Genomic DNA, 14285 nt, shown 5'->3' with positions numbered 1-14285 from the left:
CAAAGCTCACCAGACCTCCTTGATCCCTCAGCCCCCAAGCAGCAGTAACTGCTGTCATTGACCACTCACTGACCAGCACCATTCACCTCTTAAACAGCAGTGGGGAACCTCCAGACGACAGGGTTCATTAGGCCCAGCCAGGGTCTTAATCTTCCCCAAGAGACAGTTCCCTGCAAACTGTGTCCCCCTCCGTCGTATGTGATGCCCGTTGTGCGGCAGATAAGTATGCAGCTGCAAAGGAGCAATTGGGAGCTTAAAGTGCACTTTTTATTGTTCCTTGGCAAGTGGGGCGGACAGCAGTGACCCCCGCTGATGAATTCTGACAGGGACGGCCTTTGAAATTGTCTCTTTGCAGGTGGTTTCGATCCAAACAGCTCCTGCAACTGAACAATGTCCACCTGCAGACCAGCTTTGTGATGGTCTTTGTTGGAGTGCAGAGGGGAAATGTCTATTTTCAGGTGCAGTTTGAATCCAGATCACACCTGCAAATGAACAAAGCGAAGGCTGGCTGTCAGCACCACATAGACAATTGTTGTTGACAGCAAGCCCCTTTGATGTCAGAGGGGTGGCCCTGCCAATTGTCCAAATGGCCCATGTGAGATAGGAAGGTGAGGATCCAGCCCACCAGCCAGATAAATTTCCACACCCTCACCATAAAATATCTAAAACTGGAGACTTAGCATCAAAACAATATGAAAATAACTATGTGCTGCAGTTAAAAATATGCCAAACAGTGGGAAAGGCTATGTCTGCTTCCCAAGCAGACAAGACAAAGTTCTTTTTATTCCATCCTCTTTGACATCTTTATTTTCATAAAAACCTCTACTGAATTTCTTATGAGTGACAGAGAAAGCAAGCTGGCCAGCTTATCAGTTCACCAGGGATTAATGTGATTAAAAACCAATTCTCAAGAAGGTGCTAGATAAAGTGTTTCCTTGTCTCTCCCGGCCACACTCCTGCACTCCCTTTCCTCCTCTGTGTGCTCATTCCCTTTCTCTGCAGAGTATGAGGAGGAGAGGTGAAATGTAAACATACAGGTAGAACACACAGGTGTGTGGCTGGCTGCCTTGCTGGCTAGCCAGGTGCAGAGTCTTGTGTTTCTATGCAAAGAGAAGCAGATGTGTAGATTTTGAAGGTCACAGTCAATAAGCTCACCACAATTTCGATTTCACTTTAAATGTTCAATGCAGGGACATGAGAATGAAGCCTCCTTTCAAAGCAGGACCAACAACAGGAAAAGTCTATGGTAGCTTTATTTTTGCTCCTGTGAAGACTGTGCTCATTAGTTTCTTCTCTTACCAAACCCAACACTTTGGTGTGGGCTCTGAGGCTTCATTGCACACGTGGAACTCCTTGATGGTAGAGACACTCCCATTCATTTCAGTGGAGGACATGCAACCCATGGTTATTGTTTAAAAAAAAAATTATCCATCCTTCAGCATAAGCCCCAGGGGAGGCTACAACAATGTAAAAATACAATACAGTGGTACCTCAGGTTACAGACGCTTCAGGTTACAGACTCCGCTAACCCAGAAATAGTACCTCGGGTTAAGAACTTTGCTTCAGGATGAGAACAGAAATCACGAGGCGGCAGCAGGAGGCCACATTGGCTAAAGTGGTACCTCAGGTTAAGAACAGTTTCAGGTTAAGAACAGACCTCCAGAACGAATTAAGTTCTTAACCCGAGGTACCACTGTATTAAAATCAGTTAAAACAAGCTATAATCAAAAGAACGTGTCGTTTTTGCCTTAAGCCTGTGTGCGAAGTCGGTGGCTGCCAGTGTTCATTTAAATATTTGCAATGGGGTGCCATATTTTCATATGATAACTTTGTCCACATCTGATGCACTATTCAGGTCATGCACCCTTATTGTCATTTTTTCAGATAAGGCTATACGTTGTGTTGCCATTGTGAGATATGTAGGTGTTCAAGTCTTTTCCACTTCTGTGCTCTGAGTAGTCGTTGTTTACATACCCTCCAATATTTATCTGATGAAAACAGGGGCATCCTATTATTGTTATTGTTATACTATTATACCCCATCTGACTGGGTTACCCCAGCCACTCTGAGCAGCTTCCAAATTATATAGAAACAAAATAAAACATTGAACATTAGTAACTTCCCTATACAGAGCTGCCTTCATATGACTTCCAAAGGCTGTATAGTTACTTATCTCCTTGGCTTGGGGGGGTCACATAACTCCATACCCTCCAACATTTCTCTGATGAAATAGGGACACCCTAAGGAAAAGTGGGGCATTCTGGAATCAAATCAGAAATGGGGATGGCTTCTGTAAATCTGGGACTGTCCCTGGAAAATAGGGACACTTGGAGGTTCTGTGTTTAAAGCAGATAGGCCAGGAAGGGACATGCAGGACTAGAACTAAGTAAGGGGAAGCAGTTGTGCTAATCCAGGCCTGCTCAGGTTTTCCATGTCCATCTGTGGCCCAGCCAGAGGTCAATACTAAGCCACAGAGGAGGGAGATGGCAAGGAGAGAAGGCCATGTTGGTTGTCTGGTGCTGCTGGACTAGAAGAATATGTATATCTCAAGCAGACTCAAGCCAAGGAACATGGAGTGGGGGGGGTGGGGGGGTTGCAGATCAGGCCGTGACCTCCCTCTGGACCCTGCGCACCCTATGCACCCGACATGGGCAGCAGCTCATTAGCGGGTGGATTGCTCCCCTGCCAGCCACTTTCTTCCCCTTCTCCACAATGGCTTATTTGTTCCTGCTGCCGAAAGCAGATTAGGCTCTCTGCAGAGAGAAAGGGCCCTTTCTCTGCGCAGATGCCTGTTGTGCTGGGAGATTAACGTCACACTGTTGTTGAGGCTGCTAACCTGTTAAAGCTGGTGGAACAGATCAGGGAGCGGGCTTGAAAGGTGGGTGTAAGAGGACACAGGCCACAGACGGGGTGGGGGGTGGGGGTAGGGTGGGAAGACAAAATCGGCAGAAGCCCCCCGACTACCACCCAGCCTACTCCCCGCTCACTGCTTGAATGGTATGCAGCCAGAGTAGGTTCGTCAGAAACTTGAGGCTTGGGAATGTCTACAGGACACCACCTGCATTTCCAGACGTCAGCAGCATCTACTGGAGCACTGGGGCTGCAGATCTGCATTTTCAGATCTGTTCACCACCACCACCACCTAGTACAGTGGTACCTTGGTTGTCAAACTTAATCTGTTCTGGGAGTCCGTTTGACTCCTGGAACCGTTCGAAAACCAAGCTTCCTACTGGCTGCACAGTGATAAGGGTGTGATGAGGGTGAAAGTCCATTATCATGTCTCTGTTAATAGTAGCTCCATGTTGTTGCTTGGCGACAAAGTTCAAGGGATAAATGATGGTTATCATTTCCTCCAAAATATGCAGAAGTAAGATGGGGCTTAATTGTGATTTACCCTATACAGCTCTCTGGCATCTAAGCAATGGGTGTGGAAATCTCCCACACAGACAAGAGTAATTGGGACACTAGCATAACTGACAGGAGACCAGTGTTCCAAGTCTTGGCTCTACAGATGACCTTTATGTGATCTTGCCCAAGACAAGGCCCTCCCTCTAGGCCTCTGAGCTCTTCACACCTTTCTCTTTGTTCAGACTGAAAGTTTCTTGGAGTAGGAGAAGGACTCCCTTATCTGGCTGCACACATATAGCAGGCTTTTATGGGCTGCACAGTCATAATAACTATGTCATCACATAAGCAGAACGGATATCCCAGTATCCTTGACTGTCAGAGGCCTTCAGATTACAAGGCAGTGTCAGGAAGAGGACTTTTAAGGATGCCATCTCTCAGATAAACTCAGGCCATATCCACACATTGTATTTAAAGAAGCATTATGCCATTTTAAACAGTCCCCAAATAACTCTGGGAACTGCAGTTTGTTAAGGGTGCTGAGAATTAAAAAATAATAATAATAATTTAATTTTCAGATTTTTGAGTTTACAAACAATTGTCAAACAACCAAAACAAAAAGAGAATTCCATAAATTTCCATGGACTTCCCTCCTCCCCTTTGTGGGTCCTTATGTTAACTCCCCCCCCCAACTTCTCTATTAATCCAATTCTATTAAATCTCCAGTACAACCCTTGTCATATCCGTTGTTATGGTTGCTGCTAATTGTTAGGAGACCCCTTTCCCCTCTCAAAGAGCTGTGATTCCCAGAGTGGCTTGAGTCAATCCTTCTTCCCAGGGAATTCTGGGAATTGTAGCTTTGTGAGGGGAACAAGGGTCTCCTAACAACTCTCAGCACTCTCAACAAGCTACAGCTCCCAATTTGGCATTGGGGGAAGCCATAACTGTTTAAAGTTGCATAAACATCCTCTGGAATAGGGAAATAGCCACGTTTAACACAGTACAGATTTGTTTGTTTATTTCAGCATTTATGCCTCTCCTTTCAATTCCTGAATGCAGTTGTAACAATAAAAACCAATTTAAAAAGCAGAAATCAAGGGATAATTGTTTGCACTTCGCTTAGGTGCCTTATGTTGTATTCAATGGACTCCAGCTGATTCTCTCTAACTTTGCGAATGCAGATGGAGTTGTGCAAGTGATCGTGGTTCATCTCCTTTCTTTTTCCTCTCCAGATTTGCGACTGCGCCACGGACTGCGCACTTATGAGCTGGAGCGCTCCTGCTGCTATGACTCGCTGCTTCTGGATGAAGAGAGGGGACGGCTCTTCGTGGGTGGAAAAAACTACCTGGCCTCCCTGAGCCTAGACAACATCAGCAAGCAGGACAAGAAGGTAGCCTGGCTCTGTTTGCCTGGGGCTTCCCACCAAAAATAGGGCAAGGGTGTCTGGACATGTCTTTTCCCTCTCAGATTCAGACCTGTTATTGTAAGCCACCCCAGAAATTCTGAACTGAAGGACAATATGGAAACTTTGGTGTGGTGTTCCACCAAGTTTTACTCAGAAGTTAATTAACCTACTAAGTTACATTCATTCATTTCAATGAGTAAAACTTAGCTGAATACCACCCATTTAAAATAAATGATGACATTGGGTTGTACCTTACACTGGTATTAATGGGCAGAAGATAATGATGTCCAGTATTTTCAATGGATCTGCTTTGAGTAGGACACCAATATTGGATGCAATCAATAGAGTTATTATGTTCTCTCTTCAACTCCCTCCTCTGCTCCTCAGCCTTTAGTAGTGCCATTTCCCCGCTCGCTCGTCATGACAACGGATCCCGCATTCCAGACTCCTCCGTGAAATCTTCTATAATAAACTTCCCTGTTAATGGAGTTGGAAAGAGGGTGGGTTGAGGCTGCTGACGCCCTTACCGCTGGGCTGTGGACGAAAGCCGCATTCCTAGCCCAGCAGGGGAAACTCTTTGGGAGCACAATACAGCCACCGCCAACCCTCTGCTCCTGGAGCATTTGCACTTCTTTTGCCGGTATGGCTGGAAGAGGGGGCATAATTCACTGGCAGAGCACATGCTTGGCATGCAGAAGGCCCCGGGTTCATTCCCTAGTATCCACAGGCAACACTGGTTACCTGTCTTAACGTCCTAGAGAGCTGCTACTACCAGTTAGTGTAGATGACTCAATGGTCTGACTCAGAACAAGATAGTTCCTGATATCTTGTGACACAAAATGGCTGCCTGCTCTGCTGTCTGTTTTCTTTGCACACAGTGAACTAACGGGTCTTGTGGGTCAGGTGTGGTTTCCTCAACATGTACAAAGCTTCATGGCAAAAGACTTACAAGCTGTCTTTCCCTTTACTACAGTGGTACCTTGGGTTATGAACTTTATTTGTTCTGGAGGTCCATCCTTAACCCAAAATCGTTCTTAACCTGAGGCGTGCTTTCGCTAATAGGGCCTCCTGCTGCCACCATGCTGCTGGCGCACAATTTCCGTTCTCATCCTGGGGCAAAGTTCGCAACCCAATGTACTACTTCCGGGTTAGCGGGGTTTGTAACTGGAAGCGTTTGTAACCCGAGGTACCACTGTACAGGATAGTATATGGTATATGGGTGTGGCATTGTTCCCATTTGCAAGGATCATTGGATCAAAGCTCATGACATGCTCTGGAAGCAAGCACTACTTCCAGCTAAACTCAGTAGAATGAGGGCCAGAATAGTGGAACACACAGATCCAAGGAATTCGGTTGCAGTGACTCCTGGCATGCAAAGTATCCCCCAGCTTAGCCCTGGAATATCAACCTTGCAGTTCATCACTTACATGAACCTACCCAGGCCTTAAAATCAGCCTCTAAGGCCCTGCCCACTGTGAAGAGCCAGCAGACTGGTAGGTACTAGAGACAGGGCCTTTTCAGTAGCGGTATAATATCTTTGGGACTTTCTCCCAAAAGTACGCAGGACTCCATCTTTTCTGTGTTTTGAGCATATTGTAAACACTTGCTTGTTTCAAACTACATTCTATTAAGAGAGTTTTAAGTGGCATTTTAAATTCCTTTAAACTGCTGGTGTTTTAGGGTATACTTTTGTCACCAGAGGTCCCCCCCCCCCCGCCCCCGAATGGGACGTAGAAAAATGTACAAAGCCAGCAGTGGGCCTTATGACTCCTGTTTATTTATTTGTTCTGTTTATATATTCAAAATCCTCATACACCACCTTTCCAGGCAAAGACAACTTTAAAAAGATAATTAAAACCATACAATTATTTTTTTAAAAAAATCAAAACAAAACACTCTGGCGACAAAAGTATACCCTAAAACAGCGGCAGTTTAAAGGAATTTAAAATGCCACTTAAAACTCTCCTAATATAATGTAGTTTGAACCAAGTAAATGTTTACAATATGCTCAAAACACAGAAAAGATGGAGGCCTGTGTCAAGTCTCAAATACCAAGGAAACAGGTGATGGACAGTGAGTAAAGGAAGCCAGGAGCATTACAACTAAGGGTTGGTTAAAAACAAAACAAAAAAACTATCAGCATTTTTAGCAGCATTTGACTAACTTCAAGTGTGATGAATGACTATGCTAGGAGCCCATTTCTTAAAATACAAAAATATTTTGGCAAATGATCTTTGCCTTATCTTTGTTCTCACAGATTTACTGGCCAGCGCCTGTGGAATGGAGGGAAGAATGCAACTGGGCAGGAAAAGACATCAATGTAAGTGACCCATTTGGATGGGGAGGGAAAATCCTTTGCTCAGCCCCTATGTGAGTTGGGGCATAAAACAAAGGAGGATAAGGAGCATCAGGAAACGCGATGTGAGTCGCTTGCTTTCCAGAGCGAATATTTCAATTGACTCCTCATCAAGCAGGGCATGGAGACTTCTCTGAGTTGTCCGACCATGATGAGCTGAGGAAAAACTGATACGTGGTAGCAGCCTCCCCCTCCCAGTAATTCACCCATGACCCTTCATTGCATCTTGCTGTTTTCATTGAGTATCTTGCTGTTTTCTCTGTCTCTCCCTGGCCTCGCAGACAGCACCATCATGCCCCAGCCCTGGATAGAGGCCCCAGGAGGCCTTGGGAGTCATGTTGCTGTGAAGGGACCGGTTGGTGCACTTAAGAGATTCCTGCTTAGCTGTGACCCATCCTGACCTCCCGGGAGATAAGAGGAGGGTTCCCACCATTTTGGCAGGAGCAGAGATGAACCAGGACACAGCCAGATTTTGCTCCTTGATAACATTGGGCCAGCAGCATGAAGGGGTCTCGGTCACCTTGGCTATAATTCTTACAGGTTGTCCATGGAAGGAGCGGTGCTGTGTCAAGCCTAGCAATGTGAGCTTTGTGAGCTGTTGGGTTTATCTCCCCTAGCTTTGGAGAGCAGTCTTGGGTCACCGTTTTCTTTCAGGATTGCCTGGTCAACTTGGAAGTTCCCATTGAGGCTGTTTGGCGCAGCTTCCAGTGAAGGGCACGAGAGGACAAAGGGGCAGCCTGTCTCCCCCTTGGATTTTGCCAGTCTCTGTTCAGAATACTGCTCTAAGCCCTGAAACAGCATATGTAAGCAAAGTTTGCCCTTGCCCAAGAAGGTTGAAAGAGAGGTAGGGTTTGTGGGCTTTAGGACTAAGACCCTGGGCACATCCAGCTGACTGTAATTTTGGAGACTCATCCAGACTTCCTTTTGTGCCATGTTTCTGTGCTTTAAAGTTCCATTACCAAGCAGGGTTTGTTTTTTGTTTTTTGGGGGGGGGGGTTGTCCTGGCACTTTCCCAGGGAAAACCTGTGTTTTTCTGCAGAATTGGATCAAATTGCAATTAGGTTTCCCCGCAGGTTGTCATTTGGTAAAATGGGGGTTTGCCCAGGGAAAGTGCTGGGACAAAAGAACAAAACAAAAACACTTGAACATGGAGCTTTTTTAAGTGTGGCCCTGTGGCTGGGAAGTGGCACAGAAGAAAGGCTGGGTGAGCCCTGAGTGCGCTGTTTCAGTCCTTCAGATCCTCACAGTTGAGGATCCATGCAAATATTTCAACAGCTGATGGGGTTGATGTGACAGTAATAGGACCTGTGTCATTCATGCAACTGCCTTCTCCATTCATCACATAGATCCACAAGGGGAAGTGAGACGTGCCTTTGCTTCTGGTTATGGGCTGTGGGATAGGAAAGTTGCCATCCTTAAGGGAACTCCGGCACTATGCACTGTTATGAATTGCTGTTGGTACTTTGACCTGGTGCAGAATGCCATGAAAAAGTGTGATGTGATTTGGTCATGATGACCTAATTCCTGTGGTTAATTATTTGCATGATGGACAATAGCCTAGTGTGGAATCAGGCAAAAGTGTTCTATGCATGTGCATACAGGCACTGAAAGCAACTCTCTGAACAAGGCAAAGGAAGGATTAGCAACTTCCTGAGTCAGACCATTGGTCCCTCTAGCTGAGTTCGGTCTGCAGCAGGGGTAGGGAACCAGTGGTCCATCAAGTATTACTAGACTACAACCCCATAATCTCTGACTATTGGCCATGCTGGCTGAGTTGGAGTCCAGTAACACCTGTCTGACCACAGGTTATCCACCGTTGGATTGCAGGGACTGGCAGTGGCTGTCCAGGCTTTGAGAACAGGGCTATATCCCAGCTGAACCTACATTACAGACCTTGAACTTGGGACCTTATACATGCTAAACATGTGGTCTCCCACTGAACGATGGCCCTTATTCATCATAGAGGAAAGAGGCCTAGAGAGATGGCTCATTTGCCAAAAGTGAATGGAGCTGGGAGTTTTCAGCAACACGGCCACAGTCAGGAAGATGTTGCAGTGGGGGAACCAGGACCAGTGCCTGTACAAGAGCTGCTCTGTGTCCCATCACTCTTGTTTGAAGCAGAAGCAATTTGTTACAGAACCACTGTGGCTGAAGAGCGAGTGACAATGCAGTAGCAGCACCACAGACGCATCGGCAAAGCCAAGAGCTGAACCCCCGAGGCTTAGTGCTATATTCAGCCACTCCTCCCCAGCTTTTGTTTCGGACACAAGCACCACTGACCCTGTTGAAGAGGGGTGGGGAGATCAGCACCTCTGTGCGCTACTGAGCGAGAGTGGGCTGTGGGGCTTCCTGAAAAGCAGCTGGTGGGAGGAGGAGAGGCATTAGCAAGACACCTCTCTCTCTCTCTCTCCATCCCTCCCTCCCTCTCCCCACTCCTCTCCCTGATGGTTCCCTGTCTCCTTTTCTCTCCCTGTCAACAGCTCTCCATATTCAGGCTGCTTTATCCATCAGGGCAAAAGGGCAGGAAAACAAAAAGTCCCAAGGTTGTTTTTCTTCCTGGGCTTGCTCAAGAGTGATGATAGGGGCTGTAAGAGCCCCAGGCTTGTTTACTCAAGACCAGCCCAGCAGTGGGTGGGTAGGATGGTCTGCAAATGGTTTAGACCCCAAGGACTGCTTTGGAGATGACACCTGTGTGCATGTGTTTGTAAGAGAGGGAGAGGGAGACTTTGAGCATTCCCCACTCCCATCACAACTAATAAAATATCTGCTGGCAGATTTGCAGGCTTTCAATCGTGTGAATATCAGACGCACAATTGTGCCCTTTAGCAGAGTATGTGCCTAACCAGTGGCAGTCTCGTATTAAATGAATCAGATGCAAAGTGTGAGAAGAACCAACTCAATTCCCCCCCCCTCTCTCCATTTTAAAAGGAGCAGCATATTCCAAGCAGAGAGCAAATCTTACAGGGGGAGGCATCTTCAGAGAATGGGAGTAAATAATGGGAGACACCCCCTTTTGTTGTGCAAATCATTTTAGAGGCAGAGCAATTATCACCAGAGTGCACAAAAAAATCCCCATATATATTGAGCTGTGATAATGAGCATGTGTAAGAATAGACTTGGTCCAGTGCGCAGGCTGCAGAGAAGAAGCTTGCTGGCTTTAATGGGACTGGGAAAGGGTCCAGGGCTCATTGGAGCTTAGCTGTCTTTATGGTTGGAAGTTCATTTAAATTCAGTGCTATGGATTGACGTTCGCAGTCTAGGTTAAGCATTAATGGAGCATAAGCTGCGAGATCACACTCTTGCCTTTCCATCTAAGTAGGAATTAAGCGGGGAAAGCAGAGCAGGTGCTAAGAGGTTGGCAACACTATGGACTCACCCACATTTACCTTTTGGCCCACAGTTTCTAGGCTTTAAAGCGCCATGTCTAAGTCCTTCCCCCCCCCCCCCTCGGTACTTTCCCCTATGAAAACCTTCTCTTTAACGCTGAGTCAGAACAAATGGCAATTTCCCATTTGCTCCAACTCAGTGTTAACTCAGTGGGTTTTCATGGAGACAGCACCAGGACAAAAAAAAAAGTGCTAGGTCATGGCGCTTTAAAGCATTGACTTCTACCTAGAAACAGCACAAAAGGAAGTTTGGAAGAGCCCTAAGAGAGAGCGGGGTTTTTTTTTGAAGGACACAGGGTGTGTTCGCACCACAAAGCACATAGCATTCACCTAAGAATCTCAGGAACAGTAGTTTGTTGATGGTGCTGGGAAATGTAGCCCAGTAAGGGGAAGCTACAATTCCCAGAGGAAGTAATGTGCTTTCAGTGTGTCCTTTTCTACCACAGTGGTTTCAAAGTCACTCTCCATCAGTGGCTGGCTTTTGCTCAAGAACCAGTTTTCATCCAAGTTAAACCCCTGGTCCTTCTTTCTAAGCATCGTCTGCAGCGAGTGACAGCAGAAAGTCAGCATTTCAGGATTGTGCCTGGCGCCATGGGATTGCAAAGCATATGCTCTGGTGCTGAGCTACCAACCGAACTTGCAGCTTGACCCAATTCATGGCGTTGAGAGTCCCTCTTCTTGTATGCCGTTGCATGCCACAAGGGCTGTTTGCCACATTATTGCTCCCTAGGACTCGTCATCTCTGTGACAGATGGTTTGAAGAAGATGGGCAGACACTCAGTGGCACATGTCCAGCCTCTGGAAGAGCAGTTGGGAAAGCAGGGAACATCTGGGAACATCTGGCCCGTGACTGATGCATTGATCCATCCGTGTTGCATCTGGCTCATTTCCCTTAACCATTAGCTGCACAGCTGGGCAGCCCAAAGGGGGTAAGGGAGGCCAAAGCCTTTCTATAGATCAAGTATTATTCTGAAGTTTCAGTTTTCCTTGGCCCAAATAAGAAAACAAGCTCTCAGATGTTGTCTTCCCCAGGGGGAAAGGCATGCACCTGGATAGCTTTTCCAGATGGGGAGGTTTTGACCATAGAAAAGGCACAAGTGCAAGGTGGCACACTGATGCCACCATTTGCGGCTGCAGACTGCTAGATTTCTATAGAAGGGCCATAGCTCAGGGCTAAAGCATCCGCCTTGCAACCAGAAGACCCCAGGTTCAACCCAGGCATCTCCAGGTAGGGTCGGGAGAGACACCTGCCTGAAATCCTGGAGAGCCACTTCCAATCAGTGTAGGCAATACTGAGCGAGATGCTCCAATGGTCTGACTCTATATAAGGCAGTGCCCTATGTTCCTAAGCAGGGATAGCGTTGATTGCAGAGGGTTCCCCCAGTTACCCAGCATTTAACTCTGCCACAGTCACCTTGGTGCAAACAAACTGGGTGAGTGAACAGGAGAGTTTTGTGTGCAAGAGGTGAGAAGGGACTGAGCCTGTTGATTTGGGGGTAAGTTTGTGTTTGAGGCTCTTGGTTTTGTCCTGAGTTGCCCCGGGGGTTGGATTGGGCCACTCATCAGTGGTTTAGGCAGTCAGTGCCTAGGCTCCCTTGTGCCCTTGGCAAGGAGACATGGGTGTAGCCAAGGGGGGGCAGCTGCCCCCCATCAATAAAAATCGATAAAATACATAGCAAACTGAGGTTATGCCCCCTCTCACAAAAGACCTGCCTCCCCCCCAACAAAAATCCTGGCTACACCCCTGCAAGGAGATGTACTGGTGTGGAGAGGCTCCATCTTTTGCACCTCCCCAGGGCCTTTGTTGGGGGCCAACCTAGCCAGCCCCCAGGTACACCGCTGGCAGTCACCTGGGGACTAGTGTTGGGTGGGCAGAGAGGCAGAGCAGCAGATGTGACCTTGTACAACAGGCTGCATTACAGCAATGTAGGACAGATGTTTCTCAGTGCACCACTGCCCCACATCCTCCTTGTAGGCAAGCAAGAGGCATGGCCACAGTTCCAAGAGCTTCTCCACCCATGGATGAGATAACTGCCAAGGTCCTTTCCAACTCTGAAAGTCTGTGGGAGGAATTCTGATCCTTCTGTTGGTGCAAGTATTTCTGCTTGCCAGAGAGAATGATTCTCCCTGTGTCCTGTTCTGGGGGTTCTGCTCTGCGCTGCAAAGCAGATTGAGGGGACTCACGAGAGGAAGAGGGGGAGCCCCATGGCACTGTACTGGCTTCTGCTAGCAGGCCAGGTTGGTTGAATCCTGTGGTTCTAGGTGCATGACTGTTGGAGCTTCATGCCATGCATTTGCTTTTATAGTCACCCCCACCCCCAAATTATTATCTCGCAGGCATTTCAGTTACTTCCAGTATTTAATCTTATCAAGCAAATTAGCCTGTGCTTGGCCTTGGCTTTCATTTTTACACCTGATCAGTCACTGATAATAGCATGAAGAGCTGCTGGAAATCTTCCCATGATTTGTCTGGTGTTTGCTATATCCTGCTTTATGGTCATTGCTCCATCTTATCTCCCCTTTCCTTATCCCAGCCTTCTTTCATTTTGAAACTAACTTTGCACAAATGCCAAAACTTTTCCACTGACAGGGAACTCTTTTCCATCTTGCAGAATTTTGTCTATTCTAATATGCCTACTTCACACATTTGGGGAGTTTCTGGATCAAAGTTATTGATGGGTATATGGAGGCAATTCCATGGTGGTGGTGGTGTTGATAAAACCAAACACTTCCAAATTCCAGAGGAGTGTGTGTATGTTGCATGTGTGTGAAAGAGGGGTTGGGAGGGTGGGGAAGGGAGGCAGGAAACTATGAGGAGTAAACTGAAGGGAAAGGGAAAGAAAGTGACAACTCAACCACTCTCTTGTAAAGCACATCTTGCAGGACCCCTCAATTCATCTTTCCTGGTTTTGAAGTTTGCAAACCACTGAAACTCCAAAGCTGAACACAGAGCCAGTGATCAGACTGTAGCTTGAACTCTGGCCCACTCAATCCAAATGCAGTCCTTGCAGCCAGAGTCAGTTCATGTGGTGCCTGCTACGACTCCCACCATCCTTGACCATCGACCAAGCTGCCTGGGGCTGATGGGAGCTGGAGTCCAAGAACACCTGGCAGCTACCATGTTTGCTCCCCTTGCATGAAGCATTGCTCTGGGATTTAGTTCCTCCATGTAGAGCTGGTACAATCTGCTGCCTGAAACCCTGGAGAGCCACTGCCAGTCAGTGTGGGCAACGCTGAGCTAGATGGGCCAGTGGCCTGACTCAGAGTGAGGGAGCTTCCTGTGCCCCCCTGGTTCTGTGCTCCCTTCTCCTCCTCCCCTCTTCCTCTCTTGCCTGTAGGTTTTCTTGCTTGCTGCCATTGCTACTTGTTTGCTGAGCCTTCCCTGATCCCCACCCACTCCTCTTGGCCACTTGTGGAGTGGCTCTTTTTAGCATTTTCTTCTTATTATTATTTTGCCTTGCCTGCTTAGGTCGGCTTGTTCTCAGTTAGCCTTCAAGAGAAGTCTCTGCGGTGTTTGTCTGTCTCTTCCTGCAAGGTGCCTGGTGGTGCTGGATGGGATCCTGACTTCCTCTCCCCCCCCCCCCCCAATATCTTGACACTCCCCTGGGGCTCATATAACAAGAGAGCATCACTTCTGCCTGAGTTATTCCAGACATTTAAATAATCAGCCACTTTCTAAGGGGCAGGAGTGATCCGTCAGTGGCTAATTGTGCTCAGCAGCAAGTCAAACAGATGTTCCCCTCCTGACAGGCCCTGAAAGGGAGGGGCTGCTGGGGAGGCTTGCTTTGCAGGA

The 14285-nt window shown here is 47.3% G+C and overlaps 1 protein-coding gene across 3 annotated transcripts in view; it reads left to right on the top strand.

The window, feature by feature from the left end:
- The window catches only part of SEMA3B (semaphorin 3B), a 72572-nt gene that overhangs the window by 41270 nt on the left and 17017 nt on the right, over positions 1-14285 (top strand). For all 3 annotated transcript variants that reach the window (XR_014005749.1, XM_081185869.1, XM_081185868.1), the window contains 2 exons: positions 4578-4735; positions 7008-7070. Coding sequence is in view for 2 of the 3 variants with exons in the window: in XM_081185869.1 (XP_081041995.1) it covers positions 4578-4735; positions 7008-7070 (221 nt within the window). In the remaining variant the exon portion in view is untranslated. The remainder of the gene's footprint in view (positions 1-4577; positions 4736-7007; positions 7071-14285) is intronic.

Source organism: Podarcis bocagei (assembly GCF_964188305.1).
Source record: "Podarcis bocagei genome assembly, chromosome: 2".
NCBI classification, from domain to species: domain Eukaryota; kingdom Metazoa; phylum Chordata; class Lepidosauria; order Squamata; family Lacertidae; genus Podarcis; species Podarcis bocagei.
The sequence above is the reverse complement of the archived record's forward strand: the minus strand, read 5'-3'. Positions and strand labels throughout refer to the sequence as shown.